General features: G+C 44.0%; 1 protein-coding gene across 1 annotated transcript in view; it reads right to left on the bottom strand.

Moving 5' to 3' along the window:
• LOC143930104 (pancreatic lipase-related protein 2-like) overlaps window positions 1-22,130 on the bottom strand; it is a 42,970-nt gene extending 20,840 nt beyond the window's left edge. Inside the window, exons 1-8 of the mRNA XM_077454058.1 lie at window positions 22,058-22,130; window positions 6,908-6,959; window positions 6,293-6,444; window positions 4,966-5,091; window positions 3,172-3,306; window positions 2,540-2,648; window positions 1,801-1,920; window positions 213-341 (exon numbers count right to left, since the gene is read on the bottom strand). Coding sequence (XP_077310184.1) covers window positions 213-341; window positions 1,801-1,920; window positions 2,540-2,648; window positions 3,172-3,306; window positions 4,966-5,091; window positions 6,293-6,444; window positions 6,908-6,959; window positions 22,058-22,117 — 883 coding nt within the window. The 5' untranslated portion in view covers window positions 22,118-22,130. The remainder of the gene's footprint in view (window positions 1-212; window positions 342-1,800; window positions 1,921-2,539; window positions 2,649-3,171; window positions 3,307-4,965; window positions 5,092-6,292; window positions 6,445-6,907; window positions 6,960-22,057) is intronic.
• Window positions 22,131-23,459: the final 1,329 nt, after the last annotated feature.

Below are 23,459 nucleotides of genomic sequence, written 5' to 3'. Positions count from 1 at the left end.
AGTGTTGCTTTTATCACTTGGGGGGGTGCAGTCCATACAATTTTTGTCATACAGTATATCTGGCTTCTGTGTTGAGGGGAGGAGCAGTATAGATGGAAACTTCATATGTCGGATCAGTGGTGCATTAAAATTTTGGAGATATGTACTGTATACAGTATATGATGTATGTACCATAACATTACCTAACCTAGAAATGTAATACAAATAATTACCATCCAAAATGTCATCAATGTTTGGGCTTTTAAAGATTTGAGATTTTTGACATCCCGGCATTTGTTTTCCTCCGTTCGGGAAGAAGTCCAGGTGGCCAACAATTTGGCTTATTCCATATCCTCCCGAACCTGAAATTATATAGGATCATATGTTTGATTGACCTACCATTTTTTATAATTTCCTTAAAGTGGTTGTAAGCCCTCCCCCACAACTTTGTCCCATGTAAATCAGCATAAAAAACCCTAATGAACACTGCTTGTAGATATCTCCTTACTTGCTTAGTATTGTTGTAATCCTTTTTGTTCTTTAGAATGAAGTCACTGAGCATGCCCAGATCTCCCCTAATTTACGGCACACTCTCTATGTCTTATCTATCTGTTATCAGGACTTCCTATGGCACAACACTTAACTCCCAGTAGACTTCAGACTCATTCAGAGCTTCCTCCTACACACCATGTGACCATGTGACATGACATACAATGTAAACCTGGCCATTACTGCAGTCTTATCAGCTGAAGTTGATAAGACTGACAAAGTGAAACATTAGACATCGACACAAGTAAATATTATGAAATAAAACAAGTCAGCTATGAACAGGGAAGCAGGGTTGCCATAGAAACGTTGGATTGAGAAGGAGGCTTGGTTAACAGTACAGGAAGTGCTCAATGTAAGGGCGGAAATACACTCCACTGTGGACTCAGAAAACAATACTTAAGATGGCGCTGCCTAACACCTGGAAACACGTTTTTTAAAGTTTCTTTAAACCGTAAGTAATATGCGATTTTGGCTGGATTACAGTGGCTATAGTCTGATAATTACTTATTATAATGGACTAAATGAAGAGAAGCATCAGAGTGGGAGAGTTTACTTCCTCTTTAAGCTCTTTAAAGTGTAGAGGATAGCTGTATGGTATAAGCAGTTTGCCAAAGTAGCTAATCGGATTATAATTAACTAATGGCAGTACCTTGTGTATTAAATATGTAACGTATATTTTGAGCAGGACATCTACAATAAGAGAGCAGAATTGTATTTGTACTCACAGTTAGAATAGCTGGAACTGGTTATTTTTGGAAACAGAAGATGTGTGCTCTTCTATTCATTTCTGCCAAATGTTTTCCAAAGACCTTCATTCTGATTCGACGGAACTGACCCTTACTATGCTTAGGATAGGTAATACCTTTATCATAAAAAAAACCTTGTCTATCCTCAGTGTCCAGGTTTGTTAATTTTTTTTTTTATGCCATTTTTATTGTTATGAGAGTCCGGACAGCCAGGAATATAATCCTAAAACTCCTAACTCAGGGAAAGATGAAGAGTAGAATCAAGAGTAGAACCAGATCGAGCTTCTATTAATTGTATGCATTATTTGAATAGGGCATTTAATTCAATTTGGGGGGACCATAAAAGCTCTCAATGACAAGGCAGAAGACTTCATGACCGCCTTGTATGTTCTTGGATTGTGTATATAATCCAAATCACTTGGAATATCCCAGAAAAACACATGTAGGACATACAAACTCAATGCAAACAGATGCAAACACCTTTTTAGCTGATGAGCAAGGCTCTGTAAAAATGAAAAATAATCACCAAGATTGAGCAGCATGAGACTTGCATCAGTATGAATGACGTCAACTAACAAAGCATCTGATGGGTCTAGTCTGACCTCGATTGGAGTGCCCTGGAAGTATGGCTGAGCCGGGTCCAGTCCTGTAGAAGAAATCAATATATATCATATTTAAGGAAGTCCACTCTACACAAAAGTTTTGAGTTTATAACAGCAGAGGTATCTGGCAAATACATAGTAGTTCTGACTTTAATGAGAAAGGTGAGTTGCAATATATATTCTAATATATTTATCTACGCATTTTCTAGTACACTTTGCATCCTCACCATTTGTGAACCGTGGTAGACCCAGAGGAAGGTGATAAAAATTCTTAAAAACAGACAAATTTCCTTTTTGGATTTGTTCACACTAAATGTACTGCAGAGCAGTTTACAGAAATGCTCTGTATTGCTGTGCCCTGCTGTTCATTGATAATGGTACCCCAACGTACATATACAGTATGACTGCTGAAGGGCACCACAATGCACAGTGTTGTGTAGCATTGCCTTTTGAAAAATAAAGAAGAGCCTATTTTTTTGTGCATTGAGGTATGTTCATAGCCATTTAAACTTAATAGGTTGCCCAATGCAACATGTATTAACACATGTTTCATGGTATAGATAGGCTCTTATAGGAAAAAAACATTATTTTTTTTTAAAAGGATATTAGATAACCAGATACGGTAATTACAATTAACAACTCAACAGCTGTTGTTAGTCTCACCTGTTATTCTACCAATCCCGGGGAGCCTCTTCCCAGCCTCTCCTGCGGTGTGTGCCCCCAGACTGTGCCCAATAAGGTGAACATTGGATGGTAAATAGTTAAAAATGTCCTTGAAAAGGAAAAACAAAACTTAGATATAAGAGTCTATACAAAAACAGAAGCCTAATCAAAAAAAATAATTAAGAAATGTCCATGCAAAATTAATGCATTGTATGTTCTTAGTGCTTATTTCAGAGGTCTTCAAACTTTTCAAACAAAGGGCCAGTTTATTGTCCTTTAGACTTTAAGAGGGTCGGATTTTGGCCAGCGGGGGCAGAAAATGTCCCAGGCTCAGCATCAGTGAGAGCAAATGTGGCCTCAGGGTTGGTGGTCAGGAGGAGTAGTGCCCCTATTAGTAGGTGGAATAGTATCCCATCATTGGTATCAGTGGAAAAAATAGTGCCTCCTTGTTGGTGTCAGTGGTAGGAATAGTGCCCCAAGGGCTGGATAAAAGCTAGCAAAGGGCCACATTTGGCCCTTGGGCCACAGTTTGAAGACCCCTGGCTTATACGATACTGTTTTTTTTGTACCTTTTGTCTTTGGAACAATGAGAATAGAAAAGATTCATGGTCATGATTCATGAAGTCTTTTACCTTTAGAACGTTAATGAAATAGGTCACTTCGGCCCCCACGACACGGATATTATTTGAGGCCTGTGTGTAGAGGGCCATAGAGCCGCCATGCCAATCCACGCAGATACAGTTCACATCCTCCACTTGCAGCATGGCCTGGAATCAGAAAGGTTATGGATTATAAAATTCTGAGAACCTGAGATACCTTAGTGGATTTATTATATATATATCACCAATAGGTCATATAATCAAACAGATTTTATGTGGGGGTACTTTACATGTGTGAATCTTTAAATGCAGAAACTTAAACCCATAAATACTTGAACATATATTGACTCTCTTTATATTATTGGATAAAATGTCTAATGATAGCACCAAACCAAAAACTACAGGACCTATGTATACAACATTTGCTGTACAGATGTTTTAACCATTTGCACAAGCATCACAAATGTTTTTTTGTTTGTAAAATGATTATCTGCTATGATCTTCGGCTCCAGCAGGTGGACAATATGCCATATTTTCCTAAAATATCTCATTTAAGAAAAATGTATTATGGCCCCTGGATGATACTGATACTGACATAGGTGATAATCATATTAAAAATAATATCACAAACATTTGTGGTGCCTGTGAAAATTGTTGACTTCCACTCAATTAATATTTTATAAATGGGCCCCTTGGTGTTAAAAATATATTATTGATAAAAGTTTGTACCAAGAAAACATAAAACAGCCAATGCTTTTCAGGGGCTCAAAGTTCTCCCACTTCTTCAGGGCTACAAAACAAATATGGTCGTAATCTTACAAAATCCTACACTAATCCAATCCCTAATACACATGTAAACAAAATTCATGGTAATAAGAAATAAAATGAATACAGTATGATAAAAATAAATTATTGAATAAAACAGGTCTCATACAGTATAAAAAGCAGATTTCTTGCTAAGACTTAGATTATTTAATCGTAATTTAATAGTTTAAAAAACATGTTGATAAGGAATTGTGTTTGCATGTGTAGTGATGAATTTTAGTGTAATTAGTATAGCATTTTGTATTTTTACATCTATTTTGTTTTTGTTTTGTAAGAAGAAGAAGTGGAACCCCAAAACAAGTTGGAGGTTTTATGTTTTCTTGTTATAAGCTAACCAATATTAAAAGATTTGAATTTTAGTTATTTTTTTTCTAGCATTTTCATTAGACTTTCTATACATGGATTCCAAATTTTGCATTCCCTAGTTAAGGGGCACTCTGTTGGTGCTGAAAGAAGTATCCTTAGGGCCATTGCAACCTATATGAAATTAATTCAATTTTGGCAACCATAAATTAGTGATAAATCCAATCCAGTTCTTCAGCCATACATGTTTTCCTCCTCTAATAAACCATAGCGCATTGGAGTTTGGATCCTGCATTTAACTCAGCCATTGTGCATCTCACAGCTTAGCAAGTCTTGTTGTTCATTCTTTAATTAATACATTTTTTCATTCATTTTAATTTAATTCATTTTGAAATAATATGTTGGTGTGCACATACTTTGGGGCACTTTAAAGGAAACTAAAAGAACACAGGAGGTAACATTTGGATGTTAATGTTCATAGCATAATAGAACTGTATCAGTCACTAAAAGTAACATATACCTGTATGTAACATCATGTGATACTGTATCAAATTTGTAAGCAATATCTCAATATACAAGGGATTGTTAGAATTCTTAACTGGGCCGGCCATTGGATGATCTTTGGCCCACTATTATTGAGATAAAACTGCATTGTCCTCTATTTCTCACATCTAAATTCTATCTCTATCAGAAGGATACCTTGCACATGTCAGACAGCCATTCACCCTCGCCGTTGTCAGTAAATCCATGAATGATAAATCGCGTTACTTTAGTCTTACGGAAATAGGATGCTTTGATGGTTTCGGGTTTAACAGCGCTGATCTCCTGAGCAGAAAAATTGGAAATGTCAGTGGAAATGTATAGAGGCCTTACACAATATTAAGATCAGAACTAAATCTATGGTTTCCAAAATATTTTTTTTGTTGCTAGGTCTAAATGAAATATGTAACTACAAATTATTTGTATTTTAAATGTATCTATTTAAAGCCATCAGGCGGAGCTGTGGGTTCCTCTGCTACATTTACCAGGCTATTCTTAGCTGCTTTGTTGAAGAAAAAAAACTGTTTAGAGAGCTCAATAGGTGAAGCTCAGAATACAGACTAAGCTAGATTATTCAGTGACTCCCCTTCTCCCCCTCTTCTATAGGTCTGCTCTCTATGCCTTTACAATTAACTTTCATTAAAGAAAGATGATCTTAAAGGAGACAGTTACTTCTCTGCTCTCTTAAAAAAGCATAGTCTATAATAAAGGACAAGGACCTGACCTTAACCCAGCTGCACAGATGTGGGAAGAATCAGAATACCAATCTTTGGGTTAGAAATAGGGAAACAGCCATTATTGCGGGAGTTGGATGGTCAAAGGTCCCCTGAAGACCTCCCAGCCTCCAGGGTTACAGCGGAGGGTCAGCAACTGCTATGCTGCGTACACACGACTGGACTTTCCGGTAGACTAGTTCCGACAGGATCAGTCCGTCAGACAATCCGATCGTGTGTGGGCTAGTCTGATCGTTTTTCAAAGAAAAAATCAGACAGACCTAGAAATAGAACATGTTTCAAATCTATCTGACGGACTCAATTCCAACGGACTAAAAATCAGGAAACCGTTCGTCTGTGTGCCAGTCCGATGGACCAAATACGATGCAGGGGAAACTATTGGCTACTGGCTATTGAACTTCCTTGTTTTGTCTTGTTTATGTCATCACATTCAAAACTAACGGACTTTCGAACAGACTTAGTCCGTTCGTGTGTGGCCAAGTGCGTTCATTCGGAAAGTCCGTCGGAACTCCGCAGAAAGTCCTTCGGGAAGACCGTCGGATCTAGTCTGCCGGAAAGTCCGATCATGTGTACGCGGCATTAGAAATCAAGTGAACTCTGACCCCTCTGACACTCAAGCTAAATAGTGCAACTCACACAAATTAAATAAAGCCAAGTAAGGGGGAATATAAACTTTTATAAGGTCAGAGAGATAACCTACATGGAAGGTGTGAAAGGTCAGACAGATCATTTATACTTATAGGCCACTTAACCTGGTAGGCATTGAGGTTGTCTCTGGTGTAGAGCAGGAATCGAGCATTAATCTTTTCCGGAGACCAGGGTAAGCGGGCGATGGGTCTCTGCAGAGTCCAAGCAAAGGGTTTATCATCCGAAAAGCAGCCGAGACGATCATAGCACACCTCACCTAATAGGAATATGAAACATACATGCCTTGTACTGTATAGTCTGTATAAACATTTACACCATATTACACAACAAAATCATAATAGATGTATTATTTATTATATGCTGATCAGGTTTTAAAAGATTTACTCATTCACAGAACACCATGGAACACCCCAAGGAAGGAGGTGGTTGATGGTAGGGGCAGAGAAAGGCACTATGGCTTGTTGATCCCACTATTGTAATAATCAAGATAAATAAGAATCTAATACAAGACTCCGCCCACAAACACTTCATATGATGTTTAAATTTAATTGAAAAAAATTAACCACAAATCTGTTTTTTTACAGATGCTAGTGAGGCATTGTCACAATGGACATGGACAAGAACTGAATGTACATATTTTATGTCACTCCAGGCAGTGCAGACAACAAGATCTATTGTACATGTATTATACTAGATATGGATGAGAACAAACAACTCACTTGATGATACAGATGCCACGATGGACATCACCAGCAAAATCTGGCTCAACATCTGTAGAGCAGGAAGAAACACCACATATTAAATGTACAATAAAGATAAGACAATGCATGTTGCCAGTATTCAGAGATAAAATTGCAATTTTTTTTCAGCTTTTAGAAAAGAAAAAGTTAGTTTTGATAGTCTTAACAGTAATATTAATGATGTTTCACTGGAGGTACATCTGTGGTTGATTGAAAAGCAGGTACAAAAGGGACTAGAGAACAAATCACAAGGTCCAAATAGCTTACACCCATGAGTCCTTAGAGAATTTAGCCTTACTGACTGGAATGGTACCAACTGATGTGGTTTAACTGTAGTTACAAAAACAAAATGGATTGAGATATATTCCAGGAAACTACAGACCAGTCAGCCTAACATCAATAGTATGTAAGGTATTTGAAGGAATGGTTTGTACAGAAATTTGTCTGTGATAATAGTATCATAAGTGACTGCCAGCATAGATTTATTGAGCACCTTTTTTGAGAAATTGGATGGTGGAAGTCTAGCAGATGAGTTTATCTGAATTTTTCTAAGACATTTGATACTGTACCACCTCGTACATATGTCCAGGACCACATCATAGGGTTTCAGGATCATGAGCATATTTTCCCCTGAAAATATGTGTTTAATAAACAGTTGCACAAATATCATACAACATAAAAAATTGAAATTACTATCTTGTTATTCTACAGGCCCTGCACTTTTATAAAATATATCATGTTCTGTGGATTTTAAGTAATTTCACAGCCAGAAATGCTGATTTTTACATGAGAAAAAAATAAAAAAAATTGCTCTAGAGGCAAAGTTGATAATGATACATGCATTGGAATCAAGAGCTGGATTTCAGTGTTTGCTGATGATACCAAAATGTAATTTGAAGTCAATTTGGCACAGGATGAGGCATCAAGGAAGACCTTGATAACATAGATGGTTGGGAAGCTACACGGTAGATGAGGTTCAATATTTAGACATGTAAAGTTGCACTTGGGGGTAAAAAATATACATGAAAATTACACATTAGGAGGGGAGCAACTGGGGGAATCAGTTACGGAAAAGGATCTGGGATTGCTTGTAAATCACAGACTTAGAATTATCATGCAATGCCAGGGGGCAGCTAACAAAGCTAGAAAAATACTGTTATGCTTTAAAAGGGCGTACAATCCAGAGATAGGCATGCTTGGTGCCACATATGCTTCCTCTGTTTGCGTGCTTGTTTATACATTCCTAGCACTGAGACCAAGCTGTCAGTGACAACCACAGGTCTCGTACTAACAATAGGGGCTGGGGGAACTATCACATGATTGCTATGATGGCCTGTGATTGGCTGTCAGAGTGATCATTCACTTTGTATCACCCATAACTGTGTTATTGTTTTGTCTGTGAAGAGAAGAAATAAAAATTTTCTCTAGTGAGGAGGAAAAAATACAATGTATCTTCCTCTATGCTAGAGGAGAAATCTGTACAAAAAAAGAGTTGTTGAAAAAAAAAGTATAAATTAGGGCTTGATGAAAAAAAAGACAAAAAACAAAATGCATACTATTGCTTCTTGGCCTTACTATGTGTACAATGAACAAACAATGCACACATATGTGGTATTGGAGCAATTGTTAGGAGTGGCAGAACTTATTTTGCAGGTTTTGTTGCTGATGGGGCATATTAATTAGAGATGGCCGTGCGGTTCGCCCGACGGTCGGTTCGCTTCAAATTTTGCTCGTTCGCGATTCGCCAAACCGGCGGACTTCTGGTGCTGTTCGTGGTGGACATATGCGTTTACACTGTGAAGAACTTTGACCCATGACACATCCATCAAGGGGTACAGGACAGCCAATTGAGACATTTCAGCACATGGACATACCCCTACCTTATAAGTAGACCTGATCTGGCGGCCATTTTACATTCTGTCTTTTGTCAGTGTAGGGAAAGGAGGCTGAGTGGAGTAGGGACAGTCAGTCTAATCACTAGCTAGCTAATTAGCTATTACTATTAGGTCAACAAAAGTCCTTTTAAGGACTGGTATAGGTGTACAGTATATAGGGTTGTAATATACTTATAATATACTTTTTTTCAAATATAGAAAGTATATTATGGGGCACTGCTGACTGCTGTGCTGCTGAGTGCTGACCGATTCTGCAGCTGTCTTTTATCAGTGTAGGGACTGAGGGAAAGTTTGGTGTTTGGAGCAGGGACAGTCTGCAAATCACTAGATACTAGGTCCACAAAGGTCCTTTTAAGGACTGGTACAGGTGTACAGTATATAGGGTTGTAAACGTATAATATACTTTCTTTCAAATATAGAAAGTATATTATGGTGCACTGCTGACTGCTGTGCTGCTGAGTGCTGACCGATTGTGCTGCTGTCTTTTATCAGTGTAGGGACTGAGGGACAGTTTGGTGTTTAGAGCAGGGACAGTCTGCAAATCACTAGCTACTAGGTCCACAAAGGTCCTTTTAAGGACTGGTATAGGTGTACAGTATATAGGGTTGTACATGTATAATATAGTTTCTTTCAAATACAGAGAGCATATTATACTTCACTGCTGTACTACTGAGTGCTGACCGATTCTGCAGCTGTCTTTTATCAGTGTAGGGACTGAGGGACAGTTTGGTGTTTGGAGCAGGGGCAGTATGCAATTCACTAGCTACTAGCTAGCTACTATTAGGTCCACATAGGTCCTTTTAAGGACTGGTATAGGTGTACTATTTGGTGTGCAGTATATAGGGGTGTAATACACATATAAAATACTTGCAAATATAGAAAGCATAGTATAGTTCATTTCCACTGTGCAGCATTGTGACTGCTGAGCGGTTCTGCAGCGATGCTACAAAGAGTGACAAACGCAATTAGAAAAAAGTATTATAACTGGTGTGATAGACCAGTGGCCCCCAAAAACGACAGATTGAAGCGATGTGTTATATACCTTCTTCCACATACATACTGCACTTCTCTAGAGACTTTTGTCACAGGGTCATTTAAAAAAATGACAGGCAGAGGAAGAGACAGGCCCTTCCGCAAGGGGGGGGGGGGTAGGGGTAGGGCAGGAGCAACAGGCTTGAGCCAAAGTGGCAAATTGCAGAAGGTACATTCCATTACGTCAAAGGACGCACCAGACTTGGTTGAGTGGCTCACTCAGCCTTACTCTTCTACACCCTCCTCATCCCCTCGATCTGCACCCTCTTCTTCACTCTCTGCTGTGTGCACCCCCAAAGTCACTACCACCAACACCACCACCACCATATACCCTCCGCTTGAGTCACAGGAATTATTTTCCGATCCATCACAAGACACTGCCGATGCGGTGTCAGTGCTCTCTATCTCAGTGCTGGTGTCAGTGCTCTCTATCACGGTGCTGGTGTCAGTGCTCTCTATCTTGGTGCTGGTGTCAGTGCTCTCTACCACCGTGCTGGTGTCAGTGCTCTCTATCTCAGTGCTGGTGTACGTGCTCTCTATCACGGTGCTGGTGTGGTGTCAGGGGCTCTCTAGCACGCTGCTGGTGTCAGTGCTGTCTCTCTATCTCGGTGCTGGTGTCAGTGCTCTCTCTCTATCTCAGTGCTGGTGTGGTCTCAGTGCTCTCTATCACAGTGCTGGTGTCAGTGCTCTCACGGTGCTGGTGTCAGTGCTCTCTATCACGTTGCTGGTGTCAGTGCTCTCTATCACGGTGCTGGTGTCAGTGCTCTCTATCTCTGTGCTGGTGTGGTGTCAGTGCTCTCTATCATGGTGCTGGTGTCAGTACTCTCACGGTGCTGGTGTCAGTGCTCTCTATCTCGATGCTGGTGTCAGTGCTCTCTATCACGGTGCTGCCGTCAGTGCTCTCTATCACGGTGCTAGTGTCAGTGCTCTCACAGTGCTGGTGCCAGTGCTCAGTCTCTATCACGGTGCTGGTGTCAGTGCTAAGTCTCTATTGCGGTGCTGGTTTCAGACAGTGAGGGAGATAGCAGCGGAGAAGCCAATAAGCAGGCAGTGCCAGCACCATGGCTGAGGATCAGCACTGGACTGGCACCTCCGGACCACCGAAGTGGAGCCCTGCATAGGTGGGGGTAAGGGCCGGGCAGAGGGAGGGGCTCAAGCACATGTTGGCACACTGGGACATTGGCACAGGACTGCGCTGCCCTGACTGTGGCACTGATCATCTCCTGCACCCCCATCATAGCCTGGCCTGACCTTGCCTCTCTTCCATGGCCTTCATGCGCTCCTGAATTGCCAAAATTTCACAGATAAAAAAAAGAATGCTTGTTGTTGTCGATCCCAGATTCACTTAATACTTTTGTTGTGTCAGTGTCCATGTTGTGGGACTATGTGTGCACAGCTAGTAAGTATTTTGTGGCTGAAAATATGACCTGGAGGTTATTAAGGTTTGCCTGCCATTAAAGTCAATGGAGTCCGCCGCAAACTTGAGGTTCGCAAACTTTTGGTCACGTTCACCGTTCTCGTTTGCGAAACGTCCCGTCGGAAGTTCGTCCATCACTAATGTTAATGGCATAAACTTTTTTTTAGACAGTTTTTCTAATAAAATAAAATCAGGAGATATCCATTTACCACTAAATCAAAGCCAAATCTGTCCTGAAAAAAAAACAAGGTATAATCCATCTGGATAGACAAAGCGGTTGTAATGATATGTGCAGTTATAATAACACATGTTAAAGCTCCAAAACTGGGTTTGGGCGTCAAGATTTGTTTCAAGGTTACATTTTACTAATACTCAGGAAAACATTGTTGAATTAGAAAGAGTTCATCAAAAGGCAACAAAATGAATAAGGGGGATAGAGGAGCTCAGCTATGAAGATCAATTACATTGATTACAGTTCCTCACGCTTAAGAATGGATATGCCTACAATGTACAAATACAGTGCCTTGAAAAAGTATTCATACCCTTTGAAATTTTCCACATTTTGTCATGTTACAACCAAAATGTAAATGTATTTTATTGGGATTTTACGTGATACACCAACACAAAGTGGCACATAATTGTGAAGTGGAAGCAACATGCTAAATGGTTTTCAATGTTTTTTACAAAATAAATATGTGAAAAGTGTGACATGCATTTGTATTCAGCCCCCTTGAGACAATATTTTGTAGAACGTTTGTGCAATTACAGCTGCAAGTCTTTTTGGGGATGTCTCTACCAGCTTTGCATATCTAGAGAGTGAAATTTTTGGCCATTTTTCTTTGCAAAATACGGTAGCTCAAACTCTGTCAGATTGGATGGAAAGCCACAGATTCTCAATTGGATGTAGGTCTGGACTTTGACTAGGCCATTCTAACACATGAATATGCTTTGATCCAAACCATTCCATTGTAGCTCTGGCTGTATATTTAGGGTTGTTGTCCTGCTGAAAGGTGAACCTCCGCCCCAGTCTCAAGTCTTTTGCAGACTCTAACAGATTTTCTTCTAAGATTGCCCTGTATTTGGCTCCATCCATCTTCCCATCAACTCTGACCAGCTTCCCTGTCTCTGCTGAAGAACAGCATCCCCACAACATGATGCTGCCATGTTTCACGGTGGGGAAGGTGTATTCAGGGTGATGTGCAGTGTTAGTTTTCCCCCACACATAGAGTTTTGCTTTTAGGCCAAAAAGTTCCATTTTGGTCTCATCTGACCAGAGCACCTTCTTCCACATGTTTGCTGTGTCCCCCACATGGTTTCTCGCAAACTGCAAACTGGACTTTTTCTTTCAACAATGGCTTTCTCTTGCCACTCTTCCATAAAGGTCAGATTTGTGGAGTGCACGACTAATAGTGGTCCTGTGGACAGATTCTTCCACCTGAGCTCTGGATTTCTACAGCTCCTCCAGAGTTACCATGGACCTCTTGGCTGCTTCTCTGATTAATGCTCTCCTTGCCCGGCCTGTCAGTTTAGGTGGTGGATGGCCATGTCTTGGTGAGTTTGAAGTTCTGCCATACATTTTCAATTTTCGAATGATGGATTGAACAGTGCTTTATGAGATATTCAAAGCTTGGGATATTTTTTTATAACCTAACCCTGATTTAAACTTCTCCACAACTTTACTCCTGACCTATCTGGTGTGTTCCTTGGTCTTCATGGTGCTGTGTGTTTACGGAGGTTCTCTAACAAACCTTTGAGGGCTTCACAGAACAGCTGTATTTATACTGAGATTAAATTACACACAGATGGACTCTAATTAGGTGACTTCTGGACGTAATTGGCTGAATACAAATGCATACCACACTTGTCACATACTTATTTGTAAAAAAATGTGAAAACCATCATTTATCTTCCACTTCACAATTATGTGCCTCTTTGTGTTGGTCTATAACATAAAATCCTAATAAAATACATTTACATTTTTGGTTGTAACATGGCAAAATTTGGAAAATGTCAAGGGGTATAAATACTTTTTCAAGGCACTAAAAATGAAAGGTAACTCCAGTATTGTAATAAACTGTTATGCTAAGGTCCCTGCAAATAATAAATGGCCACAATTTAAGGCTGTGGCTGATTACACAGGACACAGGCAGAACAACAATCTGCCTATGTAAACAAGGCAGATTGTTGTTCTGTCAGAAGCAGGAACACAAATCTTTGCCTTCCCCTAGTCAAAGCATTTCCCCCACAGTGAGTAAGCACAACCTAGGCACACAGTTAACCCTAATATTGACCCCTTCCCAGCCAGTGTCATTAGTACAGTGACAGTGCATTTTTTTAGCACTGATCACTGTATTAGTGTCACTGGTCCCCAAAAAGTGTCAAAGTGTCTGTTAGGTGTCTGATTTGTCTGCCGCAATATCACAGTCCCACTATAAGTTGCTAATCGCCACCATTACTAGTAAATGAATTAAAAAATCCCAAAGTTTGTATACACTATAACTTTTGTGCAAACCAAACAATAAACGCTTATTGGGATTGTTTTCACCAAAAATATGTAGCAGCATATATATTGGCCTAAGTTAATGACATTTTTATTTTTTATTGGATACGTTTTATAGAAAGTAAAAAATATTGTTTTTTTTTTTTTTTAATTGTTGGTCTTTTTTTGTTTATAGTGCAAAAAATAAAAATGCAGAGGTGATTAAATACCACCAAAAGAAAGCTCTATTTGTGGGGAAAAAAGGAGAAAAATCTTATTTGGGTAGAGTGTCACATGACCCTGCAATTGTGAGTTAAAATAACACATTGCCATATTGCAAAAAATGGTTTGGTCAAATATTGCTAAGGTTAAGTGGTTAATGGTTAGAAAAATAGTAACAAAAAAAAAATCTCATGGGAAAATAATAGCTAAGGGAAGAAGGGGAAGAAGGGAGCTATTTGGGGTACACTAAGATTAATAAGGGGTTATATAGGAACAATATTTATTTAACCACTTAAGGACCACCTCACGCCGATATATGCCGGCAGAATGGCACGGCTGGGCACAATCACATACCGGTACATGATTCTTTAAGCAGGCTTCGCGCTCCCGAAATGGTCCGCGGGACCAGTGGACCCGATCGCAGCTGGTGTCCCGCGATTGGGTCACAGAGCTGAAGAACGAGGAGAGGTCTGTGTAAAAAAACCTCTCCACGTGCTTCCCTGTTTGGCTGTCACCGATCGTCTCTTCCCTTTTATAGGGAAGGACGATCAGTGACGTCACATGCCAGGCCACGTGAAGAAGAAGAAGAAGCCACGTGAAGAAAAAATCTGTTAACTGGCTTCTGTTAGAGGGTTAGATTGGTCCCCTTACTGCCCTCCAGTGCTGTTAATCAGTGCCCTCCAGTGACACCTATTAGTGCCCAAGAAAAAGACAACTTCTCTTGTGCTCTGGTGTCTCGATCTTCAAAGTGTGATACCGACAGTTTAAGATGGTAGTGTCAAAAAGGTCTTGCAGCCCTCCTTAGAATATTGGGTATTCAAATACTGGAGAAAAACAAAACGTAGCCGTTTACGTTGGGGTATTCATCAATCAATTTATCTGACATCAAATCTGGATGTGTCGATGTTCAGTGCGATGGATCCAATTGTATTTATTATGCCTTTTATCAATACTCGTTTGTGAGTAGCCATTTTGCTATGTGTTCTGTTTTTAATAAAGCTCTATTTATGGTAATGCACTAGGTCAGTTCACCTATTAGTGCCCACCAGTGCCCATCAGTAGTGCTAACCAATGCCACCTATTAGTGCCCATCAGTGCTGCCAATCTGTGCCCATCAGTGCTGCCAATCAGTGCCCATCAGTGCCTCCTGATCAGCATCCATCAGTGCCACCTATCAGTGTCTATCAGTGCCACCTCTCTATGCCGCCCATCAGTGACCATCAGTGCCACCCATCAGTGCCACCTATCAGTGCCCATCAGTGCCACCTATCAGTACCCATCAGTTCCACCTATCAGAGCCCATCAGTGCTGCCTCATCAGTGCCCATCAGTGAAGGAGAAAAATTATCTGTTTACAAAATTTTTAATATTTTCAGAATATGGAAAAAACATTTTGTTTTGTTTTTTTTCAAAATTTTAAATTTTTTTGTTTGTTTAGCAAAAAATAAAAAACCCAGCTGTGATTAAATACCACCAAATGAAAGCTCTATTTATATGAAGAAAAAAAATTATAAAATTATCATATGGGTACAGTGTTGCATGATCGTACAATTGTCGTTCAAAGTGTGAGAGCACTGAAAGCTGACAATTTGTCTGGGCAGGAAGGGGGTAAAAGCAGGGCCGGCGCTACCACTAGGCAGATTAGGCAACCGCCTAGGGTGCACTGCCGCCTAGGGCACCGGCCGCTGGCTATTTTATTTCCGCACTGTCCTCCACAGAGCCATGTCATATGTCCAGCAACCCCCAGGGCGCTCTCTGACGTCACGTGTGAAGTTGGGGAGGTGTGGGCGGCCGGGCATCCATCGCTCATGCCAGTGAAAAGCAAGGGGCTGGCCGAGGGCAGATAAGCCCGTGACTCGGGAGAAGAGCTCCACCGTGGCACCGCCTCCTCTTTGACCTCGCCCCCTGACCCCGCCTCCCCCAGGAGCAGTGTACCATATGCTTCCAGAGCATGGACTGCTCAAAGTTCCTCTCCACACTCTGATGTGAGGCACGCCGTACGCACGAATCTGGAGGACAGGCTCGCCGCTCGCTGGAGGCACAGAGCTGTCACAGAGGACGGGCAGGAGGCGCAGGCTGCTGCGGGAGCCGCTGGAAATGGACGGATAAAAGCAGGAGACTGGCATCATGGTATGGAAGGTATTGTCCTCATACACACCTGCAGACAGAGACTGGGACAGAGGTGGGACTGCAGGAGCAGGGCTAGGGGTCTCTCATCTCGCCCCAACACCCCCTCACTATCTCAGCCCCCCTCCCTTCTCTCTCAGCCCTCCCCCTTCTCTCTCAGCCCCCCTCTCTCTCAGCCCCCCTTCTCTCTCAGCCCCCCTTCTCTCTCAGCCCTCCCCCTTCTCTCTCAGCCCACCCTTTCTCTCAGCCCCCCCTTCTCTCTCAGCCCCCCCTTCTCTCTCAGCCCCCCCTCTCAGCCCCCCCTTCTCTCTCAGCCCCCCTTCTCTCTCAGCCCCCCTCTCTCTCAGCCCCCCTTCTCTCTCAGCCCCCCCTTCTCTCTCAGCCCCCTCCCCTTCTCTCTCAGCCCCCTCCCCTTCTCTCTCAGCCCCCTCCCCCCCTCTCAGCCCTCCCCCCTCTCTCTCAGCTCCCCCTCTCTCCAAGCTCCCCCTCTCTCAGCCCTCCCCCTTCTCTCTCTCAGCCCTCCCCTTCTCTCTCAGCCCTCCCCCCTCTCTCTCAGCCCTCCCCCTCTCTCTCAGCCCTCCCCCCTTCTCTCTCAGCCCTCCCCCTCTCTCTCAGCCCTCCCCCCTTCTCTCTCAGCTCCCCCTCCCCCTCTCTCTCAGCCCTCCCCCTCTCTCTCAGCCCTCCCCCCTTCTCTCTCAGCCCTCCCCCTTCTCTCTCAACCCCTCCTCTCTCAGCCCTCCCCCCTCTTTCAGCCCTCCCACTTCTCTCTCAGCTCCCCCTCTCTCTAAATCCCCTCCCCCTTTTCTCTCAGCCCTCCCCCTTCTCTCTCAGCTCCCCCTCTCTCTAAGCCCCCCTCCCCCCTCTCTCAGCACCCTCCCCCCTCTCTCAGCCCTCCCCCTCTCTCTCAGCTCCCCCTCTCTCCAAGCCCCCCCCTCTCTCAGCCCTCCCCCTTCTCTCTCTCAGCCCTCCCCTTCTCTCTCAGCCCTCCCCCCTCTCTCTCAGCCCTCCCCCTCTCTCTCAGCCCTCCCCCTTCTCTCTCAGCCCTCCCCCTCTCTCTCAGCCCTCCCCCCTTCTCTCTCAGCTCCCCCTCCCCCTCTCTCTCAGCCCTTCCCCTCTCTCTCAGCCCTCCCCCTTCTCTCTCAGCCCTCCCCCTTCTCTCTCAACCCCTCCTCTCTCAGCCCTCCCCCCCTCTTTCAGCCCTCCCACTTCTCTCTCAGCTCCCCCTCTCTATAAATCCCCTCCCCCTTCTCTCTCAGCCCTCCCCCTTCTCTCTCAGCTCCCCCTCTCTCTAAGCCCCCCTCCCCCCTCTCTCAACCCCCCCCTCTCTCTCAGCCCTCCCCCTTCTCTCTCAGCTCCCCCTCTCTCTAAGCCCCCTCCCTCCTCTCTCAGCCCTCCTCCCCCCTCTCTCAGCCCTCCTCCCCTCTCTCTCAGCCCTCCCCTCTCTCTCAGCCCTCCCTCTTCTCTCTCAGCTCCCCCTCTCTCTAAGCCCCCTCCCCCCTTCTCTCAGCCCTCCCCCTTCTCTCAGCCCTCCCCCTTCACTCAGCCCTCCCCTTCTCTCAGCCCTCCCCTTCTCTCAGCCCTCCCCTTCTCTCAGCCCTCCCCCCTCTCTCAGCCCTCCCCCCTCTCTCTCAGCCCCCCTCCCTTCTCTCTCAGCTCCCCCATTCTCCAAGCCCCCTCCCCTCTCTCCCAGCTCCCCTCTCTCTCAGCCCTCCCCCTCTCTCAGCCCTCCCCCTCTCTCAGCCCTCCCCCTCTCTCAATTCCCCTCCCTTCTCTCTCAGCCCCCCTCTCTCTCTCAGCCTCCTTCTCTCTCTGCGCCCCCCTTCTCTCTCTGCGCCCCCCTTCTCTCTCCGCGCCCCCCCTTCTCTCTCCGCGCCCCCTCCCTTCTCTGTTTGCCCCCTCCCTTCTCTCTTTGCCCCCTCCCTTCTCTCTTTGCCCCCTCCCTTCTCTCTCCACCCCCTCCCTTCTCTCTCCAAGCCCCCTCTCTCTCAGCCCTCCCCCTCTCTCAATCCCCCTTCCTTCTCTCTCAGCTCCCCCTCTCTCCAAGCCCTCAGCCCCTTTCTCTCTCAGCCCTCCCCCTCTTCTCTCCCAGCCCTCCCCCTCCTCTCTCTCCACCCCCTCTCTCCAAGCCCCCCTCCCTTCTCTCTCAGCCCCCCCCTCAGCCCTCCTCCCTCGATCACCCCCCTTCTCTCTCAGCCATCCCCCCTCTCTTAGCCATCCCTATACTCTCAGCCCCCCTCTCTCTCTCAGCCACCCCCATCTCCGCCCCTCTCTCTAAGCCCCCTTCCTTCTCTCCTAGCCCTCCCTTTTCTCTCAGCCCTCTCTCTCAGCCCACCCTATTCTCTCAGCCCCCCTTTCTCCAAGCCCCTCTCTTCTCTCTCAGACCTCCATATTCTCTCAGCCCCCACTCTCTTAACTCCCCTCCCTCTCAGCCCACTTATCACTCTCAGCCCCCTTCTTTAGCCTTCCCTCCATTAGCCAGCCCTTCCTCTCTTAGCCCCCACTCTCTCAACCCCCCTTCTCTCACAGCCTCCCTTCTCTCACAGCCTCCCTCCTACCCCCCTTCTCTCACAGCCTCCCTCTCTCTCAGCCCTGCCTCCTGCCCCCTCTCTCCCCTCCCCCTAATTAGCTGGTCTTGCCTAGGGCACAAAATAGGCTATCACTGACCCTTATCAGGTAGGTAAGTATATGTGTCAGGTAGGTCAGTGTATGTGTAAAGTCACATGTGTTACAGGGGCAAAGTGGGGGGGGGGGGGGCGGCAAAATAAGATTTCGCCTAGGGTGTCAAAAATCCTTGCACCAGCCCTGGGTAAAAGTGCCCAGTAAGCAAGTGGTTAAAAAAAAATCTGTGTTTATACAGCAACTCCAGGGTGTCATTTTGACAGTTGTAAATTGCAGCAAGTGCAAGAATGGGAGCTGCAGCCTGGCAGAAGGGCAGGGCGTATTAAACACATTGTGTACTTTGATTACATTTTTGTATGTGAAGTACACCCAATGTTCCCAGCTGCTTACAGTGCAACACCCACCAAAAACATTCCTGGTTTTGGTTGGGAGGAGTAGAAGGTCAGAATTTCTGTCAAGTTTAACTTCTGTCTGTGTGCCCACTGTAGAGATTTCTACAGCCTTCATACATAGCGCTGGAACAAAATTCTGGCTCCTGGCCCGTCGCTCCTGCCAAGTTCCCCCCAGAGCAAGCACCTTGCAATGGGGGCACCTGAGCAGGCTCGTTCCTGAGCCACAGCCCTGCATGTCCATTTATACACAGAGCCGTGGCTCTGTCCCACCTTGTCTCCTTCCTCATTGGCTCAGGGGCTGTGATTGACAGCAAGAGTAGCTAATGGCTCCTGCTGCTTCTTAGCCAATGTGGAGGGTGAATCCCCAGAGAGCTGAGGCTCTCATGCATATCGATGGAACAAGATGGGGCTCAAGTAAGTATTAGGCAGGCTTGGGGGGGATGCTGCACACTGATAGAATGCATGAAGGTAAAAAAAACCTTCAGACTTTACAAACACTTTAACCACTTAAGCCCCAGACCATTTTGCTGGCCAAAGACCAGAGCACATTTTGTGATGCGGCACTGCGTTGATTTAACTGACAATTGCGCGGTTGGGCTACGTGGCTCCCAGACGTCCTTTTTTCCCAACAAATAGAGCTTTCTTTTGGTAGTATTTGACCACCTATGTGTTTTTTATTTTTTGCGCTATAAACTAGAAATAATATAAATATATAAACTAAAGCGACAATTTTGAAAAAAATCAAATTTTGTTTACTTTTTGCTATAATAAATATCCCCCAAAAATATATAAAAAAACTAATTTCTTCCTCAGTTTAGGCCGATACGTATTCTTCTACATATTTTTGGTAAAAAAAATAAATAAATCGCAACAAGTGTTTATTGATTGGTTTGCTCAAAAGTTAGAGCGTCTACAAAATAGGGGTTCGTTTTATGGCATTTTTATTATTTTTTTTATTTTTTTTACTAGTAATGGTGGCGATCTGCGACATTACGGCAGACACATCGGACAATTTTGACACATTTTTGGGACCATTGTCATTTTTACAGCGATCAGTGCTAAAAAATTGCACTGATTACTGTAAAAATGGCACTGGCAGTGAAGGGCTTAACCACTAGCTGGTTAGGAAGGGGTTAAGTGTGTCCTGGGAAGAGATTCTAACTGTTAGGGGGATGTGTGTGACACAGCACTGATCATAGCTCCCGATCACAGGGAGCTATGATCAGTGACAGTGTAACTAGGCAGAATGGGGAGATGCTTGTTTACATTAGCATTTCCGATTCTTCAGCTCTGTGAGGTGATTGCGTGTATCCCCGTGGACATCAAGTCCGCGGGACCCGCGATCCTACTTATAGAGCTCCCGACGGGGTCTCGTCTGTGATGCTGATGGCGGCATGCACGTGACCATACGCTGGCAAATTCAAAGGGACATACCTGTAAGCCCATTTGCCCAGCCGTGCCATTCTGCCGACATAAATGTACATGCGGCAGTCGGCAAGTGGTTAAGTACTGCAATAAACCTACAAAAAGACACCCCTTGGCTGAGCGTGTGTTTTTTGGTGTACTCTGGATGTGGAATCTGGGCCTGACAGCCTCTGAACATGTCTAAAGAAGACAAGTGGCCACACAATGAAGTTGTATGACAAGCAGTTTAATCTGAAACCGCATAAAGGGTTCTCTACAGTAAGAGCGGTAAGGATGTGGAATACCCATCCACAGTTGGTGTTGTCAGCAGGGAGTGTAGATAAATTCAAGAAACTTTTAAATGTTTTTCTCAGTGAACCAGTGGTGTCAGGAGGGGGGCTGAGGGTGGCTGGAGCCCCGAGTGAGTTCCCAAAATGCCCCAGGTCTCGGGCATGCACAGTTCTGTTATTAGCCCTGAGCGGCGCCACCGACTGGGGACGCAGCGACTATGATGGACGTCCCACTGGTCCAATGCCGGGAACGCAGGACGTGTGAAGTCCATAATATGTGCAGTCTCTAGAAGGCGGGAATTACAATGCGACCGTCCCAACACTGAGAAGAGCCGCACTCAACGCTCAGGCGGGCGGCTCTCCTCTCCTGTCCTGTCATTGCTTTGGCTGCCTAGAGTACCTACTGTCTGCTCTACTGTGATGGGCGCGCTGCACACTACGGCTGAGCTGCAGGAGGAGGTCACGTCACCTGAAGTCTGGTCAGGTAGGTCAGTGCTTGTCAGTGTGGGCCAGTGTATGTCAGGTAGGTCAGTGTATGTTAGATAGGTGAGTGTAATGGTCAGTGTATGTCAGGTAGGTCAGTGTGCGTCAGGTAGGTCAGTGTGCGTCAGGTAGGTCAGTGCACGTCAGGTAGGTCAGTGCACATCAGGTAAGTCAGTGCACATCAGGTAAGTCAGTGCATGTCAGGTAGGTAACACCTCCACCCCCACAACCCTGGTGCTGGGCTCGGACCTCGGGCTGAAGCACCTGTTTTTTTTTGCCACCTAAGAATGCCCCTGCAGTGAACGATAGTGACATAAATACACAAACACATGCAGATTAAACTGGTGTCGTTATTCAACTTTACCAACTAAAACCCAAAATCCTGGAAGTTGATTGATTTCTATGCAGAGCTGCACCATATTTTGCACTCTCTAGTTTTAGTAACTCAATCTCTATGTATCTATGTATTTATGTAAGGGGGACTCTGTTGGGGATTTTTTTTTTTTTTTAGCCTGCAAATATTTGTAAACTAAGCAATGTAGCCATGTGTCCCTCATAGTGAAAAGTTTGCAGACCCCTGGTTTCGACTAAACATACATTAAGGCAGCTGTTCATTTAAAATAAGTTATCGGTAACATAAATAAGCGAAGAACATAAACAATATACAACAATACAATATAAAATAATGATAATAAAATCCCATTTCACTCAATTAAATTCTGTCATTTGTCAGTCAGGAAATTCACGGTTTCTGTAATGTCATCACTCACCTTTGTCACTGATGGCACAGCTGGGTGTCTATGAGACGTGACAAAGGTGAGAGCGCTCATATATAGTGCATTTAAAGGGAGGAGGCAACTTGTGTTTCAGATTTCTCCACCTGGATGACAATTTTCATCTAACTGAAACAAGACTGTCTGGTTTTTATAATCTTCAGCTCTCTTGAACCCCCCTCCCAGGCTGTTTTGTATGGGGAGATACACAATTTCTTCCTATAGAAGTAATAGTGCAGAAATGAACTTTGAATATATCCAAGATGGACAGACTGGCCTTCTTTATCATGCATGTACAGCTTCAAAAGATTAATTTTTTTATATTTTCTGCTTAAAGTCTATGTAAATCTACTCACTAATATAATCTTTAATGTGTTTTCATTGAATTTGTCCTTGGTGATCCTGCCATGAGGGTCCCTGCTTAGGTCCTTCCTGTCCCTCACAGTCGTGCTCCTGTGTTGTCACCCTATCACACAGGCTTTTGATGGGGGCTACAAGGGGCTGTTTCAACTCAAATTACACAGGCATGGTCCACGGGTGTCACTACCAGGAAACCCGCCCTAAGAAACATAAAGCCATGGCTGGAGTAAATGTGGACAGGAAGTAGCTACAACAAAGGCTGAAGGAGATCAGCAGTAAAAAATTGCAAAAACAAGGATTTTACATGCAAACCATAAAAGTTCCACCCACTTTTGTGATTTGGTCTTAAACAAAAGACCACCTCTCCACCACTCATTTTTGGATATTACTTTTTTTTTTGTTCTTCTAACATACCTTTTTAAGAAGTACATAGTGTAGTTCCGATTCATGACGCAGGACATCATATGCTTTTTGTGCGACAAGCCACCCGCTGTCTTCTGGAACAGATGGGCATTCACAAAGTGCTGCGCAACCCACGCATGCGCAGTAGAAAACGAGCAGTGAAGACGAAAGGGAAGCCGAGCAGTGAACACCCACAGTTTATCCAGAGGAAGGTAAAACCCACCAGCAAAGTATGCTCCAATATGCTACAGCAGAGGAAAAAATCCTTCAAGGCAATCATATTTTCCCTGGACAACTTTACCTATAAATGTTAGTAAAGCAATCGACTTATCCTGCCAGAACCACTCTTAGCCCTTGTACACACGGTCGGACATTCCGACAGCAAAATCTGACTGATTTTTTTCAGATGGATTTTGGCTGAAACTGGTGTTGCATACACACGGTCGGACAAAGTTGTCGGAAAATCTGATCGTTCGGAACGTGATGACGTTTGTACATTACGACGGGACTATGTTCAGGCTAGTAGCCAATAGCTTTGGTCTCCTAATTTGATCTGAGCATGCGTGGCACTTTGTCCGATCGGAATTCTCAACAAACAATTGGACAAAGTCCTATCGGATCATGTTGTCGGAAAATT

This window comes from Lithobates pipiens, unplaced genomic scaffold, assembly GCF_037356315.1.
Source record: "Lithobates pipiens isolate NorthernLeopardFrog02 unplaced genomic scaffold, aLitPip1_a1.2 Scaffold_25, whole genome shotgun sequence".
Lineage (NCBI taxonomy): Eukaryota > Metazoa > Chordata > Amphibia > Anura > Ranidae > Lithobates > Lithobates pipiens.
The sequence above is the reverse complement of the archived record's forward strand: the minus strand, read 5'-3'. Positions and strand labels throughout refer to the sequence as shown.